The sequence below is a fragment of the Podarcis muralis genome, chromosome 2 (genome assembly GCF_964188315.1).
Source record: "Podarcis muralis chromosome 2, rPodMur119.hap1.1, whole genome shotgun sequence".
NCBI lineage: Eukaryota > Metazoa > Chordata > Lepidosauria > Squamata > Lacertidae > Podarcis > Podarcis muralis.
Genome location: NC_135656.1, coordinates 22,540,200 through 22,562,612, shown reverse-complemented (window position 1 = coordinate 22,562,612; position 22,413 = coordinate 22,540,200). Strand labels below are relative to the sequence as shown.

The window sequence follows — 22,413 nt, the reverse complement described above, 5'->3', positions numbered from 1 at the left end:
TCCTCCCAGACAACATACAGACATACCTTGGTTCTCAAACGCCTTGGTACACGTACGTTTTGGCTCTCAAAAACCTGGAAGTGAGTGTTCCGGTTTTCAAATGTTATTTGGAAGCCGAACTTCGGAATCCATGGATTCCGATTGAGTGCAGGATGCTCCTGCAGGCAATCGGAAGCCGCGCCTTGGTTTTTGAATGTTTTCGGAAGTCGAACAGACTTCCGGAATGGATTACGTTTGAGAACCAAGGTACAACTGTACACACATTAGGGACAAGCAAACTTTCAGCTCACCCATAAGTCACACAACAAAAAGAGTTCCTGGAAATCATGGACATCACCCTAGTCTCTCATTCTTGCCTTGCCTTTTATGGACAGAACCAAGGTTGGTGGTACTTCCTCAGGCTGCCCAGATTTATGTCCCATTCAGCTGCACTCTGCACCCCCAGTTCCAGGTACAGCAGGTTTCCTATGGGGTCCAAAGGATCAGAAAAGTCTTCTCGCTCCCTCCACTCTCAGCTCTTTCTTCACCCTCTGTCCTCTCCTCCAGCTGCTTTGGTCTGATTCAGCGGGATGGATACAAGATCTAGGTATGGTCTGGTTCAACTTGGAAGAGGCTTATCGGGTGAGGCATTCCATTAGATTGTGGAGTCCTGAGCCAGGTAATATTTTGTAGGTTAAAATCAGTGCTTTCAATTGAATGCAGAAATGTATAGGCAGCTAGTACAACTGTGTCAGAACTGTGTCAAACCACTTTGCTTAGCAGTCTGGCTTCCACATTCTGTATGAGCTGCAGTTTCTGAGTCATCTTCAGAGGCAGCTCCACACATAGCACATTGCAGTAATACAGTCTAGAGGTTACTAGAGCATAGATTACTGGAGCCAGGTCATTCCTGTCTAGATAAGAGCATAGCTGTAGAAGGCATTCGAGTGCTTCTGTGACCACTGTGCCTTCACAGCCAAAACCAAGCATTTTCAAAGACCAATGATTTAGGGATAGTACTCTATCAAGTTTGTCTTGTCAGTTTGTGCTATTATTGTTACTGTGGTTTTTTGTTGTACATGTCTTTTTAGTTTGGTGTTTGTACTGATTGGAAAAAAAGTGAATACAGTGGTACCTCGGGTTACATATGCTTCAGGTTACAGACTCCGCTAACCCAGAAATAGTGCTTCAGGTTAAGAATTTTGCTTCAGGATGAGAACAGAAATTGTTCTCTGGTGGCACGGCGGCAGCAGGAGGCCCCATTAGCTAAAGTTGTGCTTCAGGTTAAGAACAGTATCAGGTTAAGAACGGACCTCCGGAACGAATTAAGTACTTAACCCGAGGTACCACTGTAATAATAAAAAAAGACCAATGATTTAAAACATGGTGATAGAGACATGCTTGAGACATTCTAGGTAAAACTGGACTTAAAAGTGTTGCATCACATCCTTTGGCTGCATCACAGTCACACAGACTGATCTAAACGACAATGTTGCTGACTGATGAAGTCCCCACTGCTGTTCCAGTCACAACATCCAACTAACAATGGTCCCGTGGTTGGTAGAAGGGCTGCATACAGAACCCGTATGACGCAGGCTTCCAAAGAGAAAGATTAAACTCCTGCTGTGGCACCAGGTTTTCCACACCCAAAGAACACTGGGCAGTTTGTACGCAGCATATTTGTACCGGGTCCGGAGTTAGCAAAGGAATGAGCATGCTGGAAGGCAGCCACGCAAGTTCACAGGAGATAAGCACTGTGACCTGGCCCAGTGGGAAACAGGAGCTATTGAATTCACTCTCATACTTTGGAAGATCCAAGTGTGGCCTCTGCAAGACTGAATGTATGTCACTGATAATGAAGAAGAAGGCTATCATTATCTGCTAGCCACAATGGCAATATTTTATCTCCAGTGTCAGAGGCAGTGTGCCTCTGGATACTAGTTGCTATACAAGATCAGGAGTGCAGAGAGTCCTGTTGCACTTACGTTCTGCTTTCAGACTTCCCAAAGATAACTGGTTGGCTACCGGGAGAACAGTATTCTGAACTAAATGAGCCTCTTATTGTGGTCCTTAGAATGATTTTAGATGGGAAAAGTAGACACAAGAGGAGTAAAACTCAAGACTCTTACTTTACAGAACGGAACTTCAACCACAGTCAGAGGATCAGAGAGAAGGGAGACCTTTGTTATTTCAAGGGATGTGGGTAATGCATGCAGGGCCGGATTTACCGTAGGTTTGATGAGGCCCTAAGCTACTGAAGGTAATGGGGCCCTTCATATGTCCAGCTGTCCTTTGTCAACAACAAACTGTCACTGTTTTTTGTATTGAATATATGCTATATGGTAATTTATGGAACTAATAGGTATCTAAAGCCATTTGCACCTGCAGAATGTAGGCACCCTATATATAGAAATGAGCAAACCAGTGATGTTTTAGGGAGCAGGCTAGCAGGCAGGTCCCATTACCTATATCATAGGAGCCTACACAACACAAAATACTGTTGCTATATGTAGGCTTTATTTGATTTGTTTTTTATCTTATATTTTGGAAATGCATAAGTTTTTTTCCTTTACATTTTTTGGGCGCCCCCACGAGAATGGGGACCTAAGCTATAGCTTGTTTAGCTTATACATAAATCCGGCACTGAATGCATGCCCCATTAGTCCACCTCACGCATGGGACCATTCTAGCTATGATATTGCATGTGCCATTAACTATGATATTGCATGTGCCATGAGCCTTCCTCATGAGTAAAAGGGCAATTAGTGAATATGGAATAGTTAGGCTAATGAAGGCTGATCGCCGAAGAATTGATGCTTTTGAATTATGGTGCTGGAGGAGACTCTTGAGAGTCCCATGGACTGCAAGAAGATCAAATCTCTCCATTCTGAAGGAAATCAGCCCTGAGTGCTCACTGGAAGGACAGATCCTGAAGCTGAGGCTCCAATACTTTGGCCACCTCATGAGAAGAGAAGACTCCCTGGAAAAGACCCTGATGTTGGGAAAGATGGAGGGCACAAGGAGAAGGGGACGACAGAGGATGAGATGGTTGGATGGTGTTCTTGAAGCTACCAGCATGAGTTTGATCAAACTGCGGGAGGCAGTGGAGGACAGGAGTGCCTGGCGTGCTCTGGTCCATGGGGTCACGAAGAGTCAGACATGACTAAACGACTAAACAACAACAACATGTAAGTTAAGTAAAATATTGGACAGTGAGACAAATGTATTTGGCAGAAAAACTGAGCTGCAGAAGAACAGGTGGATAGAGGCAGGAATGGAAATAATTTCCTAACATCCCTAGTGATGAACCACCTGTAGTTACTAGGCAAAGTGAGTCCTCTGTTACTCTTTATTATAAGCGTAAAACAGTTTACAAAAGAGAAAAGCCTTGAGCTCAGTTAGTTTACTAGCCCAGGGTAAAAAGCAAGGATGCTGAAGTTTTGTTGCTCTTCTTCACCGTTAGTCTCTTACAGCTCTGCCCCCTAGAAACAGGTTCTGGAGACAAGTGATCCTGTACAGGAGGCTAAGAAGCTGGTTTGCATTGCAGTGGGGTTGCTGAGCAGGGCAAAGTCAAAGGAAGCAAGCTCTGCCAACATCCTTCTAGCTGGTTCCACAACACCATCGTTCTCCCTCCCTCCCTGGCTGGAACTCTGGGCGCTCAACTCTTCATGGGGTGCCTCTAAAAGCAGCTTATTGTGAATTTCCATTTGTGGAAGTTGTACAGGATCTACAAAATGTCATCCTTATCGAAAACACCATCCGATCTCCCTCCCACCCCTTTGATCCAATATTTACCATTTGAGTGTTGTGAGGACAATGTCAGATGGAAGTGACCATGATCTCCAGCCATGGTCTGGAGCAGACATGTTAAAGGTGACAGATCAGGAATCCTTGTTAACAGCACAACTCTCCCTGCCGGATCTCATTCAGGCTTCCAGCTGATGATTCGTACTCGATTGTTTTCACGCAGCAGGTTAGCGGCCTTGGGGAAACTGGCATTCCTCAATCTGTATTGTTTTTAAATACTTTTCATTCTTGTGCTTGTTACCAGTGGGGAAAAGTTTCTGATTCTTGTTCTTCGTGCTTGAAGTGAAGTGTTATTGCAAGAGGTAATTGTGCGCTCCCTGTATGTATTTCCCTTTCTTTCTGGTGTCTGCAACATTAAGATCAGTTCCAGATTTTCCCACTCTTTTTTGCCTGGATTAAAAAAAAAAAAAGTGGGAATTTTACAGATTAAAATCTACACCTATTCTGTGTTATTCAATATTTGTTATATAGAAGGATTGGTTTAGTTTTCTTATTTGAGCAATTTTAAAATAGTTCAGAACTTCATACAGAATTGGCATTTTATTTACTACATTTATACCCCACCTCCAAAGAACTCAAAATACAGTAGTATAAAAACTACTTTATATATAAAGTAAATTAATACAGTGGTACCTCGGGTTAAGAACTTAATTTGTTCCGGAGGTCCATTCTTAACCTGAAACTGTTCTTAACCTGAAGCACTACTTAAGCTAATGGGGCCTCCCACTGCCGCCGCACCGCCGGAGCACGATTTCTGTTCTCATCCTGAAGCAAAGTTCTTAACCCGAGGCACTATTTTTGGGTTAGCGGAGTCTGTAACCTGAAGCGTCTCTAACCCGAGGTACCACTGTATATAACACAGTAAATTAATTTAGTAAATTATATATAAATTCAATAAATATAATCATAATAATAACAACAATAACATACTATTTCCCCATTTTATTGTCACAACAACCCTGTGAAGTAGACTAAGCTGAGAGATAGTGACTGGCCCCAGATCACTCAGTGAGATATATAGCTAAGTGGAAATTTGGATGGACACTAGTTAAACACTCCTAAGCCAGGGGAAGCCAATCTAGTGCCCTCTATATGTTGTTGAACTATTTTAGCTATGGGCTTATCCACACTTACCTGTTGCTCTGCTTTTCCAGGCACAGGTCCACACTTGTGTGTCTGAGTGCCCCTTTGTTTTGCTCTTGAGTGGATTGCCATTTGCTCTGAATGAGCTTTAAAGAGCAGATTTTCATAGGGAAAGTTCCGGGGGTGGGTGGGTGTTCAGACACAGAGCTCTAAAGCGTGAACCGCGCTTGGAAAGCGTGGAGGGAAAGGTAAGTGTGCATAATGCCAGTTGTGGATAATGGGATTTGGAGTCCAGCAGCCTCTGGAAAGCACCATGTTGGCTACCCCTGCTCTAACCACTGTATGGCGCTCTCTCCCTCTGTCCCTGAGTGGGGGTGGTCTGTGTCTGCTCCTTTACTTCTGCCTCACTGTGTAGAGGTAGAATGGCATGTGGCCAGTGTTTCAAAGCTGTGTGATAACTATATTTAAAGAAAATCAGGATAAGGAACAAACATCATGCTAACAAGCCTCCAAAAGTTGCTTCCTGGTCGTTTATTGCTATGGCTACTGTGTTATTTTTTTATTGTAAAATTGTGACTAGGGTACTTTGCTAGACCTTGTTACCCATAATATTTCCTTCCTGCTTCCTGTTGCAAAATGCCACAGAAATGTGTGTAACAGAAAGGCTCTAGCACAGATTACACCTGAACTTATGGATTTGGGAAGAACACTTCCCACTCAGCACAAGAGAAACAAAGGACGCTTTATGTAAACACGGAAGGCTATGAGAACAAAGGCCATGCTTTCTGAGACTTCCTTGATTTATACTGCCAAGGGCTAATGTACATTACAGCTTAAAACTATATTGATTTTTCAACTCTTAATGGGGTGCCTTTTGAGTTTGTAGCCCATTCTTTCTCTTTCTCCAAAGTTTACTTCTCTTGAACCAAGAGGCAGGAGTATTTTTGTAGGGTGGGTCGAACGGGTATCTTGAGGCCTTCTGGATTTTGTGAGTTGTATGCATCTAGGCATTTGTATTTTTATCCTAACCTAACCACTGTGAATATATATCAAAAAAAATTGAAACACACATGCCACCACCAGGTTCTTCTGCAAAAGCAATTCTATGTCTATAATTCTGGCTTGCTGTGACATGGGAGCCCGAATTCTTGGTTAGTTTCCTCCAAGTGAACCATAAGCGGTAAGTCAAGAATGTAGCTAGGCTTCCACTTGTGGTTTGTTTGGAGAGAAATGAAGTATGAGCCTGAGTTCACTTATCAGAAAATAAGTTAGAGTCAGGCTTGGTTTTTCCCTGACCCAGCACAATCAGGAGGAGAGAGGAACCAAACACTTACATATGTTTAAAGCTGGGTGCAAACTAGGCTCAAATACTGTTTTGCACTTCCCCAATCACAGAAGGGGTGTAACCTAAGACCACCCCTCAGATACATCACACCTACATCTCAGAAAAGGCGGTCTTAAAACAGAAATTTGAATAAACAAAAAAAATTCCTTCCAGTAGCACCTTAAAGACCAACTAAGTTAGTTCTTGGTATGAGCTTTCGTGTGCATGCACACTTCTTCAGAGCTGATCTGAAGAAGTGTGCATGCACACGAAAGCTCATACCAAGAACTAACTTACCGTAGTTGGTCTTTAAGGTGCTACTGGAAGGAATTTTTTTTGTTTTGACTATGGCAGACCAACAAGGCTACCTATCTGTAACTAGAAATTTGAATGTTGTTTTTCTCCTGTCATTGTTTATCTCCTGTCTGGCAGGTTACTTGATTGGATTGCCTGGGTAACCTGGCTAGTCTTTGGTAATGATAAATACTTAGTTCCTGGGCCATGTCACAGGTTCACACCCTATTCATATCTTAAATGTGCCCTTAAGACAGGATTTGTGAGGAAAGAGACAATGGGGACCTTGCAGAGAAAACATTTGCTCAGTTTAGGAATCAAAATGGTTCCAGGTCGGTCGGTCTTCCTGTGCTGATCTATGTACGTGCTTGGTTGGTACGCTTATGAACATAACCATATATTTAAGACCTCAAAATTCCTATCACAGTAGCACTTTTTCAGTTTGCTTTGTTTTTGAGAGCACAGGAGACCAGTGTTGCTTTTAAAAATATTGATTTCTTTCCCATCCCACCCGTTCCGTAGTTTTAAGGATTTATCCCACTGACCCATAAAACAGAACACGTATCTCTTATGTGTGATAATCTTCTCTTCCCCTTCTGTCTTTTTTTGTGTCTTAGTTTCATTCAAATAGGGTAGATTTTGGAGACATGTCATGAATTTGAAGAGGCTGTATATAAACTTTGCACGCAGGCGTTGCAAACGGTTGTGAAGTAACCGGGGAGTGATAGTACACAAACTCCGATTAGCAGAGCCTGTGGAAAAATTGACTTCAGCTAAAACAAACATGTCTTGATCCAGGCCATATGCTGGGTGTGGGAGAGAGTGTGGAGGGAAACAAAAGATACTGGGGTTTCCACTTGCTAAACTTAACATTTTTGAAACCCTATGTACTCTTCTTTTAGTCTAGGACATAGCAAATTGCTGGTGTTCCTTTCAATTTGTACGTATTCACACTAAAAAAACAACAACACATTGCACATCTTCGTGATTTAATTTCAAAAAGTTAGAGCAAAGACTGTCCTTAGCCTCACTGCGGAAAGCATTCTTGGTTATTGCTCCCTATAAAGTTCCAACCCGTTTCATGTAACAACTGGCTTCAAAAACAGCATATATGGCTTAGCTATATGTAACTTCGAAGAAAACTTTATACAATACTGTATATATAACATGAGTATCCAGTGTATTATTCATTGGGAAATGTAATGAAATAAAAAGAACATTGCTATCTTTAAACAGTTGAAGAGTGATTGTAAACTAATGAACAGAGTCACCGGAAAAATGTCACTGGTACTTCTTGTTTTCCATATACCTTAAGAAACTGAACAAAGCAAATGCGTTCACTGACTCCCTCAGGAAAAGGCCTGTCATTTCCTGAGCAGTAATCTGCCTGTTTGCAGCAGAGAGATCCTCATTGTTTGCCACTTCCAGTTTCCAGTAATGGGCATGATTACTTGACCAATATCTAGCCAGTTGGTGTTAGGGTCCTGGAAAACATAGCTGCTCACTTCTTCAGTGAAACTGCACTGCCAGACCTTTTACTTTCAGAAAATAAACTGAAAGTTCTTCATAACTGAAGATCCTTGAAGAAGGGAGCTACCAGAACTAATGACAATTTCTTCATTTTGGAGTCTCATGTCTGCTTTCCGATGAAGAGATGTATTGTGTTTTGCTGCTAATCTTCTTGCACTGTAAGTTAAGGGCTGAGCATCTCAATTTTTTGTAAAAACAAAACAAAACAAAACCCTCACTTTTATACTTTTTTTTACAATGTTCCTTTTGCTTTTCCAGGCTGCACGCTGAAAGCTCAAAGTAATGGTAAGTCTCCAACTTTTTAAATTGTATGTTTTTGCAGTCTAAAGACTTATGGGGTTATTGGGGTTAAGTAGAGAAACATTGGTTGCTCTAGATTTGTATGTATGTAACAGAAGAAGTTTGTTCCGGTAGAAGTTCAAATGAGTTCTATGAATTTTTCGACAGGACGCATAGAATTATATATGCCTCTTTCTAGTTTATGGGTATGTGATATCTGCTGATTGAGGTCACATGTGATAATCCAAAATGGTTGGTGCAATTATCAGCCTGAATCGTATTACTTCATTGAAGAGGAACTTTAGCTGTATACCCAAGGCTAGCCAAAGATAGGTTCCTACTTCAGCCTAAGGACAAAATGCTGTGCCCCTCCACCCCACATACAGAAATTGTTAGTAGCAGAAGCTGAATCTTACCTCATTGTTGGTGCTGCAACAGCATTCTCCAAACCTGTAACCACAAACTAAATAAGGGGTCCCATTTTGTTATAGTTCAAAAAACTCCATGCTGTGTTCTCTCTTTAACCTGTTCCCCATAAATCATCTCTCTCTCTCTGCTGTATCATACTCTTATCTTTTACCTCGTCTCTTTGAAGTCTTCCCATCCTTCTCTCCCCAGTGCACATTCAAACTTTCATTATCCAGTGCACATCACCACAGGTCTTTCAGCTACTCCCCTTTTCTCTTTTTCACAACCTGAAGAACTTTCCGAGCCATGTGCCAGTTCCCTTTACTTTTTATGTCCTCTCTCCCCACCCCACCAATACTCCTTGCTGAGTTCAGAAGGAGTAACTCAAAAACATGAATACTCCCAATAGTTCACATACTGGTGCCGGTTGGCTGTTTGCAGCAGGTTGCAAATGATGCCACCAGTGGCCAACCACACCGTAAATCCAAAGAGAAGGGGAGCAATGCAGATGATATAACGCAGCAATTCTTTCCTTCCTCCTCCATGTTTGATTGGCCTTGGAGAGCCCTATACGGTAGCCATTTTCACCTCATCACAATAAAAAGAGGAAACAGGTCACCCAAAGAAGAGGCAAAAGGAAGACGCAGATTTACATAAAATATGCATAGAATCATTTGTATAAATGCAATAGATTTAGACATTTAAATAGGATTTCAGCCCTTCTCACCATAGTTGGGAAGACTGTGACCAGGTGAGCTTTGTGCCTACTCATTTTGCTGTTCAGGTGCTAAAACGCATGGTCACCTGCAAGGAAGTGAAAAGAATCACAAGTCATTTAGAATTCCACCAGCAGGCCGCTGGAAGTCAGGAAAGATGGGCCTATGGGACGTGGGCCTGATTTAAGGCATTGCCTACAATGGCACCATCAACATTATGTCTTGTTCCCAAGGTTATCACAACGACACGCAAAATAACAGAGAACCATGCTAGTTATTAAAATACAAGCATACACAATAAAACAGCAGCTCCTAGCCTATTCAGTTTACCATCAATTCAGTGGGTCCCCTTTCAGTTTTATCACAGTACATTGAAGTTAAACCTTGTAAGTGTTTGAGCTGCTAACAATGACAATAAATATATTTCAAAGGGAGTAAGACGGACACAGACACTGCATTATTTTGGCACCACATTAAGATGCTTTTATTTGCCCAGACTTAAAAAATGTAACATATAGCCTTAGCTGGCTAGATCAGTTGTTGTTGTTTCTATGGTTTTATTGTGGTGTTTTGATTTTTTAAAATGTTGTATTGATATTAGTTTTTGTTTTTTTTGTTCACCAGCTTGCAGTTGGTGTACAAAAGGTGCAGTTTAGACAATTTTCAATTTATGAAAGGGGCAATGAGATACATCCTTGGGGTATAATGTTCTGCACTCCCTCCTATGAGGACTTTAGGTGTAAATATGTGTAAAATAAACCATAGTTCTTAAAGACGCTAACCTCTGCTGTGCCTCAATTTTCCCAATGCAAACACAACCGTGGGTGAGCTTCTGGAACCCCTTGGATTTTGCTTCTACTTGGCAAATTCTACTAATTTTTTTCAATTTAGATATTCAAAATAAATTTCAGCAGTCATTGATAACTTTTGCCCTCTGAAATGAAGACTGAAGTGACATGTAACAGCAGCCAGCCTGTTCATTTAAACTTGGCCAGGCTCAATGACATAGAAAGAAGGAGGATTCGGGTTTTTAGAGAAGAGCTAAATCATCATTGCCTACTGCTGATTTTGATGGAACTGCAACCCGCTCCCCCTACACACACATGCCAAAGCACGTTTTTTCTCAGCTGGGTTCACTGCCTGGATGAGAGCCTAGTTCAGGGGTCTGCAACCCACGGCTCCAGAGCCGCATGTGGCTCTTTTACACCTTTGCCGCGGCTCCGGGGCAGATACTAGCGAGGGGAGGAGGCGCATTGTGCGCCCTGACACTCCCCACTGTGGTGGGCGCTGTACTGGCTGTGGCGTCGCATAGGGGCGGTGCGTGCGTTAGTCATGCACCATCCCGACGTCACCTTCCCGCCTGCTGTCAGATCGGACATTAAGGTAAGAAACAATATATGCAGTGTTATATTTGTTTTAAATGTCGCAATGGTTTTGCGGCTCCCAGGTTTTTTTTTCTTCGGAAACGGGTCCAAGTGGCTCTTTTTGTCTTAAAGGTTGCAGACCCCTGGCCTAGCTGGAAGTGTGACAATCGGGAAACGCTTTGGGGAAGTAAACCAGAGTTTTATCACACATCCCACCTACCTACCCTTTTTGCTCTAAAATGTAGGTTCCCCCACACCCGATTTATACTGTTACAAAAGTTGTGCATTGCTCAGTCAGCAGAGCATGAGACTCTTAATTTCAGGGTTGTGGTTTTGAGCCCCGTGTTGGGCCAAAAAGATCCCTGCATTGCAGGGGGTTGGACAAAGGTGATCCTTGTGGTCCCTTCCAACTCTGCAATTCTACACTCCCAATCTCTGCCAAGTAGTAGCAAAATTCTCAACCACCCTCTTCACTAGGTCTTCCTTTCCTCAACTATGGGCAAAACTAGGCTTTATTTCACCCGGGTCAAAGACCCAGCTTGGCACACCTACACCCATTTGCGTACACACACAGAGAGAGGGGGGCTAGGAGCCTCAATGGCACCCTTCTGGAGGCTTCATCTGGGGCAAAAATCCCAGCTACCCACCCTCAATAACTACAGCACTGCCTCAACTACTTATCTTCTCTGCTCTTGTTTTACTCAGATTTTTGCCTTGCAATTAGCCTTCCCTAAGGTGGCTTCAACTTACAGCACTGCCTACTCCAACACTACCTTCCTTTATCCATTTTGTCTCCACTTCTAATCTTCCTTACATTCCTGGAGTACTTCCTCCTTAGTTTCCAAGCCCTCAGCCTATCCATATTTCCTCACCGTTCCTAGGCCCTATATGTGTTATAAATAGCTTTTTAAATTGCTTTATCCCTTCTTGTTTGTTGGCTGGCCGGACTCCTTTGGGAGGAAGGGTGGCATATAAATTTAATTAAAAAATAAATATGAGTTTTTAGTTCAATAATAATAATAATAATAATAATAATAATAATAATAATAATAATTGTACCCCGCCCATCTGGCTGGGTTTCCCCAGACAATCTGGGTGGTTTCCAACAAAGATTAAAAATACATTAAAATGTCACACATTAAAAACTTCCCTTAACAGGCCTGCCTTCAGATGTCTTCTAAATGTCAGGTAGTTGTTTATTTCCTTGACATCTGGTGGGAGGGCGTTCCACAGGGCGGGCGCCACTACCGAGAAGGCCCTCTGCCTGGTTTCCTATAACCTCACTTCTCACAGTGAGGGAACCGCCAGAAGGCCCTCGGAGCTGGACCTCAGTGTCCGGGCAGAATGACACTGCTCCTTCAGGTATACTGTGCTAAGGCCGTTTAGGGCTTTAAAGGGCTTTAAAGGTCAGCACGAACACTTTCAATGGTGCTCAGAAACGTACTGGGAGCCAATGTAGGTCTTTCAAGACCGGTGTTAGTGCAAACTAACAACTTTCCCTTAAAGAAGTCAAAACCAAACATTATGCAACTTAGTTCCTAGAATAAATGACATTATAATAGCTCAGCGAATTGCTGCCAGAGGTTTCATCACAAAAGTCAGTAGCACTTTACATTATACAGTGCTGTGAGTTTGCAAGGAGTTTGCTATGTGCATTAGTGTGAAGGCTCTGAGACAAAAGGCTCTGAGGCAGAGCCTTAATTTTGCAGATAAGGGAAGCATGCTATTATCAGGCTGATCACAACCCCAGAGAGGAAATGTATCATTTTGTGGACCTGGTGCAACCACTAGATAATCTGTTGATTAAGAATGAAATTTTATACCAGTTTTAGGCTGCAATCCTAAATACCCTTACTATGTAATAAGTCCCACTGAACATAGTGAGACTTAGGGGTCCCTTTACCTTTTACTATGGAGTATCTTAGCTCCCCCAACCCTGTTTTACAAAGTTCAGTTGCTGATCACTCCTGCATGGCAGTTTATTGTGAACTCAGTGCTGCTCCTGCTTTCACATTTTGTGCAGCATCCACAAAACATCATTTTCATCAAAATGCTTTCCCATATTATTTACAATTTCCATGGAAAATCTGATACCTAAAAAGGCTTTGGAGAAATGGTGAATCTGGAATAAATAAATTTCTTTGATCAATAAATTGCGAAAAGGTAGCGAACCTGAGCAGCACCAAAGCTGGGAAAAACTCTCCCCCCAAAACCTGCTACCCATCTTTGGAAGGTGAGGCCTTTCATGTATTGGGAGAGAAAGCAAAATAGTGTCAGGAAGCACTGGGATACAGGAATCCACATGACCATTGTGAAAATCAGATGCAGGATCAGCAGTGTTCAGGATCAGGAGTCCATTTGTTTCCATTGTGCACTGGTGTAGATTTGTGCTTTATTTGTTAAATTATCACTGATGTGCCAAAATGGCTTCCAACTGCAAACTCAATGAGACATAATGAAAATGCAATAAATCAATATTTTTAATATTAAAATTAAAAAAGGAAATACACAATAACAGTTCCATTGGGTGCTAAAACGCCGTTAACTAAAATATAAAATAAAGCAAAAATTTAAAAAGCATGACAATGAAAACAAAACAGGGTTTTTTTTAAAACAAACAATTAAACAGTTAAAACAATAACATCAAAAATTCAGTTACGGGAATGCTTGAACTGGGGTATTTTCAGGAGCCGGCAGACTGCCAACACTGATGGGGTTTCTTCTTGTGTTTTTAATAAGTACTGCAAAATGTGCTCTCACTGAAAGGGAAGGAAACCCTGCAGTGCTTCTCCTAAACTTTCACCATCATCTTCTTCATCATCAAGGCTGCTCTATAAGTCAGTGATATTTATTATTGTCAAAAAGACTAACAATCTTATAACTTTTCGCAGACATCTGAAGGCAGTCCAGTTTTGGATTTTGAATCATGTTTTCTGTTTGGCTGTGTTCCTTTATACTTTGTACTTTATACCAGGCATAGGCAAACTCGGCCCTCCAGATGTTTTGTGACTACAATTCCCATCATCCCTGACCACTGGTCCTGTTAGCTAGGGATCATGGGAGTTGTAGCCCCAAAACTTCTGGAGGGCCAAGTTTGCCTATGCCTGCTTTATACTGACTGGAGCAACCCAGTCAGATGGGTGGGATACAATATATTTATTGTTATTATTGTTATTACTTAACTCCTTATCCTGCTTTCTGCTCCTGCATAGAGGGTATGTGTACCAACCAATCGCATGCTTTGTTTCTCCTTTAGCCATCATGGACTACATAAAGATAGCGAAATAACTTGGCACCTAGGGCAGCCTGAGAGGGGGGAAGGGAGCTTTTGACACCTATAATTCTCCAGTTCCACCCACTGCTTCTGTTGGGATGGAAGAAGGTGTCGTACTTTTGACTGGATGAGGAAAGCACCCCCTCTAAAACATCTGTCTGGTGACTCTTTACTTGGGAGTACTGTGTCCCATGGGATGCGGGTGGTGCTGTGGGTTAAAACACAGAGCCTAGGACTTGCCGATCAGAAGGTCGGTGGTTCGAATCCCCACGACGGGGTGAGCTCCTGTTGCTCGCTCCCTGCTCCTGCCAACCTAGCAGTTCAAAAGCACGTCAAAATGAAAGTAGATAAATAGGTACCGCTCCAGCAGGAAGGTAAACGGCGTTTCTGTGCACGGCTCTGGTTCGCCAGAAGCGGCTTAGTCATGCTGGCCACATGACCCGGAAGCTGTATGCCGGCTCCCTTGGCCAATAAAGCGAGATGAGCGCCGCAACTCCAGAGTCGGCCACGACTGGACCTAATGGTCAGGGGTCCCTTTACCTTTACCTTTACCTTTACTATGTCCCATTGTGGACGGCACCACAGTTTAGAAGGATATTGGCAAACTAGAATGTACCTAGAGGAAAGTCACAAGGATGGTGAGGCGCCTGAAGGTTGCACCCAGTGCTCTTCTCACTCAGCGTGGACCCACTGAAGTTAATGGACCCAAATTAGTCACAAGACTAATTGTATTTACAAGAGCCCTGGCAAAAGGCACCATCTTAGAAGAGGCATTCCTCCTCCTCCTCCTCTCTGCCAGTGGATTATAAATTGTCACTAACATTTCTCCTCCTTTCCAGTGTTCACCATCAATAGCGTGACACTCCGTGTTGCTCCATCTGTGGAAGTGAATAATGGAGAGTCGGTCACCCTCAACTGCTCTGCGGACATCAGCAAGAGCGAACAATTCCAGATGAATTATACTTTTTCATTTATCAAGTATGGACTGCTTCTGGTTAATAGTTCATCAGAGCAAGAGTGGGCAGATTATACAATCCCAACGGCTAGATTTTCTGATTCTGGAGAGTATAGCTGTGCGTTGGATGTGGAAGGGAAGAAAAAGGCCAGTGGTACTGTGGCTGTTCAAGTACATGGTGAGTGCTTCGTATTCATCCTCCCTATGTTTTCTCTAATAAAATAGCACCATTTGCGTATATCAGAAGTAGCTGATCTGTGGTCCTGGACAATCAAACCCAGCCAGAATGATCAATGGCCAGGAATGATGGGAGCTGTAGTTCAACCAGTTCTAGAGGACCACATGTTGGCCAAACCTGGTTAATGCATATGAAATATTGACCACTACATTCTCAATCTACCTTTGTGTAATCGTTTCCTCTATCACTGATACTCTTTCCTTTGATTTCTCTGTTGGTGTCCCTCCCAATTATCTCCTTGGTCCTCTACTCTTTTTCTGTTTAGTTTCATTATATCGTCTCTTAGCATTGATATCATTTTTACTCAGCTGACCTTCAGCTCCCCCACCCCTGCTTCTTCTGTTATTTTCTCTCAGTTTCTCACCATCGTTTCTTCACGTCTTCCTGCAGTTTCTTCCTGGATGTCCTGTCACTGCTTAAAATTCATTTATAACTGGGTTTCCACCCCCTAATTTCTACCTTGCTCTCAATCTGTCTCTCCCCTTGCTCTCTCAACAACTTTGCTATTTCCCCCTTTCCTCCCTTCTTTGCTTTTTTGCTTTTGTTTACACATATGGCCCTCCAGATGTTGTAGGACTACAACTCCCATCCTCCTTGACCATTGGCCATGCTGACTAGGGCTGATGGGAGTTGAAGTTCCACAGCATATGGAGGACCACACTGATTCCCTACTCCTCATTTAAAGTATTTCTTATTTGCCTTTCAGTATTAAGTTTTTCCCCCATCAAGGGACCTTCCCACAATACAGCATAATCAGTAATTACAAATAAAATCACAACAAAGACAAGTCAATACCATTGAATACTATCAATAAAACAATAATAGCAGCAGCTATAAATAAGTAGAAGGGACGCGGGTGGCGCTGTGGGTAAAAGCCTCAGCGCCTAGGGCTTGTCGATCGAAAGGTCGGCGGTTCGAATCCCCGCGGCGGGGTGCGCTCCCGTTGCTCGGTCCCAGCGCCTGCCAACCTAGCAGTTTGAAAGCACCCCCGGGTGCAAGTAGATAAATAGGGACTGCTTACTAGCGGGAAGGTAAACGGCATTTCCGTGTGCGGCTCTGGCTCGCCAGAGCAGCGATGTCACGCTGGCCACGTGACCCAGAAGTGTCTCCGGACAGCGCTGGCCCCCGGCCTCTTGAGTGAGATGGGCGCACAACCCTAGAGTCTGTCAAGACTGGCCCGTACGGGCAGGGGTACCTTTACCTTTACCTTTTTATAAATAAGTAGAGATTATATCACTCATTAAAAGGCTGGGAAAATAAAAAATGTTTTGATTCAGTGCCTAAAACCTAGTCATCCAGGGCTGGCCTACCTATGAGTCACAGTGTGGTGACAACCTAGGGTGGCAGGATCCACAGGGGCAACATATGATGTTGACCTTTATTCTCTGCCCTGTTCCTGATGTAGATCTTCACTCACCCCTTCTTCCCTGGCAGGGAACGGGGTGCGATTTTGTGGTTTGCCCCAGGTGCCAAAATGTTTTGAGTTGGCCTTGAGCATCTCTGACATCACCTTACCCCATATATGACCACCCCACCACTTTGATCTGTGGAACTGGCACTGTTACATGTGTCACATAATGCTCATTCCACACTTGTAAGAAATCAGTATTTGGGTGTGGCAGCACTTACACTTTGGAACTCCCCACCTATTGAAACCAGTCACATGCCTTCACTACGCTTTCTCTTTCCTGCTTAAAATATTTTTGTTTGGGCAAGTGGTAAACCTATCCAGACATTTCAATTTAGATTCGTCTAAATCTGTTTTTAGCTTATTAATTAGTTTGGAATGTTTTTGAATGCCTGTTTTTAACTGTCTTTAATCAATAATTTTAATGTATTACTTTTTTTGTAAACTGCTTTGAGGTTTTATTCCAATCAAGCAGTATATTAATTTTGCTAGAAAAAATTAAAGACCTAGGACATCACAGAAAAGGCTCTGTCTCCAGTCATTAACTGCCATCCTTCTTCAATTTACAAATAAGATCCAGGGAAAAAATGCTTACCTTCCAACTGTGTCTTCCCAGATATACTAATAGCTCTGTTTTCAGTTTATGTCTACATAAACTCACCTTTTTAGGGGCCTATTCAGATAAGGGGAAGCAACATCTGATCAGGCCCCTATATTGTATCCAGTGTTTTTGTCTCTTTGTCGATTTCACCAGATTTATAGCACAACAGTACTGCTGAGCAACCTCTTTACGAGACAGGCTTGTTTGCTCCCTCCCTTATTATATGACATGCTTAAATTCTACTCAGTACATGCTGTGTTATCTTTACTTAGATTAATATGAAAAATGGAAAAGAAAAGAAAAACTTGTCTAGTTCTACAACTGACTGGATAGTCTTGTGTTTTCTGTTGTAAAGGGGGAAAGTAGGGCTTGAAAGGTAGAATTCATTTGCAAGTGGATCCCAAAAGACTGAGTTACAGGAGGGTTCCGCTTTCAAACTGATCAGGAGGCACTGTTTTAAACATGTAGGCAAATCCTTTGCTTGGGATTACCTGTGTGTTTTGATTAGAAAACATCTATGTCGCCCACTCCAAGATTTTTTGTAGGGGGGGGAATCTCCCCCAGCTGCTCTTTGCACTGAGAATTCAGTTTTTTGGTGAGAAACTGGGATGGAGAGAGATCTAGATCCATGTGCCTGCACCTCTCAGTGGCGGAGCTTCATGCTCTGGCACAGGGGTGCGAAGAGCAGGTGGGGGCGGGGCTGGTGCGTATCCCGGGGGCGTGACGCGCTGTTCATAGGGGCGGGGTGTGCATCCTGGGAGCCGGGCACCCAGCGCGGGCGGGGGGGGGCAGCCGCGATGGCACCCCGCTGTGATTGTGCTGCCGGGGGCGGTGCGCTCCCCCTTGCACGCCTCTTCCTCCTGTTTTCTCTGTAAAAGATAAAGAAAAAAGGCACCAGCAATCCCATCCAAGGGGTATTTAAAGTAACACCTAGTTTGCACCTCAGATAAGCATGTTCTGATTAACATCTCATGTTTGTTTTCGTTTCAAAAGGAATAAGGAAGCCCATTCTGACTGCCGAGAAAACAGAGGTGATGGAAGGCGAAACGGTGTCTTTAAGCTGTAAAGCACCAGAAGAAAAGGCCCCATTTTCTTTGAAATTTTATAAAAACTACCAGCGTGACTCTGAACAGCAGTGGGAGAGGCATGCATTTGCAGAAAACTTTGCCAAACTGGAATATCAAATTAATGCGGGGGACACCATTTTGTTTTTTGAATGCGAGGTCCATAAGACTTTGGGAGCTCGATCTGAGAAATCAGAGCGCAGTGACAAAAGAATTGTAACTGTCATTGGTAAGTTGGTCAATTTTTAACCTTTATTGTCATCCCTAAATATTTAAATAATTACTCCTGCAGGTCTAAAAGGATTTCTAGTCAAAAGCAGGTGTAGGGATGAATGGCAAACTACCAAAAGTAAATCTTATACCATCTGTGCACGTTGTTTTATTTAGGCGTGGTTTAAATATATATATTGGTTCTGCCCCCACTTCTGTTGCAGAACCGTTTTCCGTTCCCACCTTAACCGTCCACCCACCACAGAACATTACAGAAGGAGATCACCTGCGTGTAGACTGTACAACCATCGCACGTCACCAGGATCGAATCAAAATTGAGATGATAATCCAGAAGAACAAAACGATTCTTAACAGCACAAAGTCTGGTCCATCTGTGCAGTACTCTAAAGTAGCCACAATGGAAGACAATGGCAATTATATGTGTAAAGTAGAACTTGGGAGTGTGTCCAAAATCAGCACAGTAAATGTTGTGGTGGCAGGTAAGAGCTTTCTCTCACTTGTGTGAATTCACACACATGGAATGCTTTTATTTGTACTAGGTCTGGACTTGTATGAGTATCCAGGGTTGGAATAGCTAAAGATCTAGATTTATAACCTGAAAGATGAAAGTTCTGGTTGCAGTTGCTTTGGATGAAGCTGATTGAGAGAGGGGCAGTAGTATAGGGGAATACCGTATTGGCCTGAATATAAGCCTCACTCCCCCCCCCCCCCCAGTTCTGACTGTGAAAAGTTAAAGTGCAGTTTAAATTCTTGACCTTACCAAAATTGGCTTTTATGATATTGCTGCTGAAACAGACATACGATAAAATGGAACGGGTGTGAGTGCCTGCGGAATTTTAAGGGAGCAGCTTATATTCAGGTATTTTCTTTCTCCCCCCCCCCCTTGAATTTTAAAGGCGCAACTTATATTCGGGTGCGGCTTACCGTATATTTGGGCCAATATCGTAGGTGCATCGCCTTCCCCCACCCCTATTTGCACACTCCAAATTGTCATACCTTCCTTGTGGCTTCCCTCCTGTGTTATTTTGATTGCAATTGGGGGAAAGGGTAGTAGCCGATTGCACAGTTCCATGTACTTGTGTGTAATGTGCAATCTGGCCTTCAGGCAAGCTGCAACCATGTGCAGGCAATGCGGTTCAACCCAAAGGTTATGTATAATCTCCACTAATAAATCAGTTCTGTTTATCCAGCTGAAGTCTGAAGACTTCCCCCCCCAAGGGTTTAGCAGACAACGCAACTAGGTTAGGGACTATTTCAAATAAAGCAATAGACCCAAGAGTGCTTTTTAGAAATCTCACATAAGTTGCAGGCACCTAGGAGTAATTGCAATGTAGTCTGGCCTGCTTCTAATTTGATTCAGGCCTTGCCATGCTGCAAGGGGAGAATTTCAATCACGTTTAATGTCTGATGTGCTATTACTGTTCAATTATAGCTGCTGATTTATTTGTGTGCTTTAGAGTTTTAGAAACAACTGTGTTTTGCATTATGTACTTGGTGCCTTTGTGTGGAGACAAAAAAAATGTAAACGGTGAACTGAAAAACGAAAAACTAAAACCCAAACTTTTACAGTCATCTAAACAAATGAGTAGGTGAATGAACAGGTCCATTTGTAATAAAAGAGCAAAAATTAATCATCTTGACTCCACGCAGCACGGCATGGCATCTCCTGAAAATTAGAAATGGAAGGGGCAGGGAAAGCTGTGAAGTGAATGTTCATACTGTGCATGATTTGTGACATTACTGAGCTGTGTGACATTAAACAGCATTTTTCGTATAACTTGTTGAAACACTTGTCAATTAGTGATGCCTTGCAATATAACATGGCACTTTCATACAAGCAAGATCAGTCTGAGTTTATACCATGTGTATTCAATAAGCAGAGGGTACTTTGATCTTATGGGACGCGAGTGGCTCTGTGGGTTAAACCACAGAGCCTAGGACTTGCCGATCAGAAGGTCGGCGGTTTGAATCCCCACGACGGGGTGAGCTCCCGTTGCTCGGTCCCTGCTCCTGCCAACCTAGCAGTTTGAAAGCACGTCATGTGCAAGTAGATAAATAGGTACTGCTCCAGCGGGAAGGTAAACGGCATTTCCGTGCGCTGCTCTGGTTCACCAGAAGCGGCTTAGTCATGCTGGCCACATGATCCGGAAGCTGTACGCCGGCTCCCTCGGCCTACAGAGCGAGATGAGCGCAGCAACCCCAGAGTCGGCCACGACTGGACCTAATGGTCAGGGGTCCCTTTACCTTTTTACTTTTATCTTAACACATGTAAGAAATTCCAGACCTTGAACTGGAAATCTCATGGTCTGAGTCCCAGGCTTGGCTTTTTTTAGGTGCCTGGGACTATATAGACCTCTGAGGTGCCCCATCAATATCGAACGATTGCATATTTATTATATTATAAATGGATCACGTAGGAAGGCTCTAGATATCTAACTTGTTTGTTCCCCACATATCTTTTGCAGAACTGTTTTCCAAGCCGATTCTAGTTCATAATCAAACAAGATGGGATGAAAACAGTTTGTTACAAATTGAATGTCGAGTTAACAGCTCACTGCCAATACATTTCTCAGTCATAAAAGACGACAGAGTAGTAGCAAGCAGAGATGTCTATACTGTTACCAAGGTCCGTGTAAGCGACACTGGAGTCTATGTTTGTCGAGCTGAGATAAATGGGATTGCCAAGGAGAGTGCCCCTGCGCGGCTACATGTTTATGGTAAGTTGATTGAGAAATATGAAAGTCTTTCATCTGATGAAGCGATATAGTAGAATTATTTGCAGAATGGCGGCTTTCCTGGGTATGCTCACTAATGCAGATAGGTGATGGCCCCAGCAAAAGGAAGATCAGTAGCCCCACTCAGACAAGAAGGCAAGGTAAAGCAGTGTCAGCAACATGGAGAGGGATCTAAGTATGGGTTTCAAGGAGCTAGTGATCCTGCAGCTAGGACAGGCCACACAAGTCGTCTCGGTCTCAGCAATGCCCTGGATAGATTGATAAAACTTTATTCGCATTAGCCAATGGCCATAGCAACAATAAAACATTACAATATACGCAGAAAGGGAAATTTGATATAAGAGCATAATTTTAAGTCCTGAATCAGCAGTCAGTTGGTGGCCCTTATTCTGATTGCCCCTCCTATGAACCTAGCAACCTTTGCTGTTATCTGCTCATTTTGATTTGATAGCAGAAAGGACATTGTGGCAGTGGTTGAGCGCCCTGGGATAGTTAGTACGAGTGGGGTGATGATCTCGTTCCTCAGGTCTTTGTAAAAAGTGCAAGGCAGGAGGACTTGTGCCACTGTTTCGATGCTACCATCTCCACAGGGGCAAAGGCGTTTCTCAGGTGGGATCTTTCGGAATCGACCCTCAAGTACCGCAGATGGCAAAACACCCAGTCTTGCAAGTGTAAAAGCACGTCTGTATCTTGGGATAATAAGTTTGTGCAGATATGGGGCCAGAGAATCAAAATGGAAAGGTGGAAAATGAACGTACTAAGGACAGAATTTCTTATAGTGGCCTGGTTGTTCTGATGCTCGATATCTTTTAGATGTAGACCAATTAGACTGTTTGCTTTAGTAGGGCCCATAGTGACTAGGTGTTGTGGGGATAGGCCACAAGAGTGAAGTTTTTGATAGACGGTTTCAAGCCAATGCCCTGGATCATTACAGCCTGCGCTAGGTGTTCAGGTACTCAAGGCCCCACCTCTTGAATACTGCATCCGGCCCCATACAAGACTGGTGCTTTCTCTGCAGCTGTTAGCTGCTTCTAGGCCCTGGGGTTTCAAACTGTGGGGCTCTCTCTGTGGACCAATCATCAGCATGTGGTGGCAGAGGTGCCTTCTCAGGATTTCAGAGGAG

The 22,413-nt window shown here is 43.1% G+C and overlaps 1 protein-coding gene across 4 annotated transcripts in view; it reads left to right on the top strand.

Moving 5' to 3' along the window:
- Positions 1 to 7,870: 7,870 nt before the first annotated feature.
- PECAM1 (platelet and endothelial cell adhesion molecule 1) overlaps positions 7,871 to 22,413 on the top strand; it is a 47,358-nt gene continuing 32,815 nt past the window's right edge. For 2 of the 4 annotated variants that reach the window (XM_077924019.1, XM_028712754.2), the window contains exons 1-6: positions 7,872 to 8,175; positions 8,276 to 8,302; positions 14,898 to 15,191; positions 18,254 to 18,553; positions 18,759 to 19,034; positions 21,021 to 21,272. In XM_077924019.1, the coding sequence (XP_077780145.1) occupies positions 8,142 to 8,175; positions 8,276 to 8,302; positions 14,898 to 15,191; positions 18,254 to 18,553; positions 18,759 to 19,034; positions 21,021 to 21,272 (1,183 nt within the window). In that variant the 5' untranslated portion in view covers positions 7,872 to 8,141. Of the gene's footprint in view, positions 8,176 to 8,275; positions 8,303 to 14,897; positions 15,192 to 18,253; positions 18,554 to 18,758; positions 19,035 to 21,020; positions 21,273 to 22,413 lie in introns of all 4 variants that reach the window. The other 2 variants (XM_077924018.1, XM_028712761.2) reach the window with 2 other exon arrangements.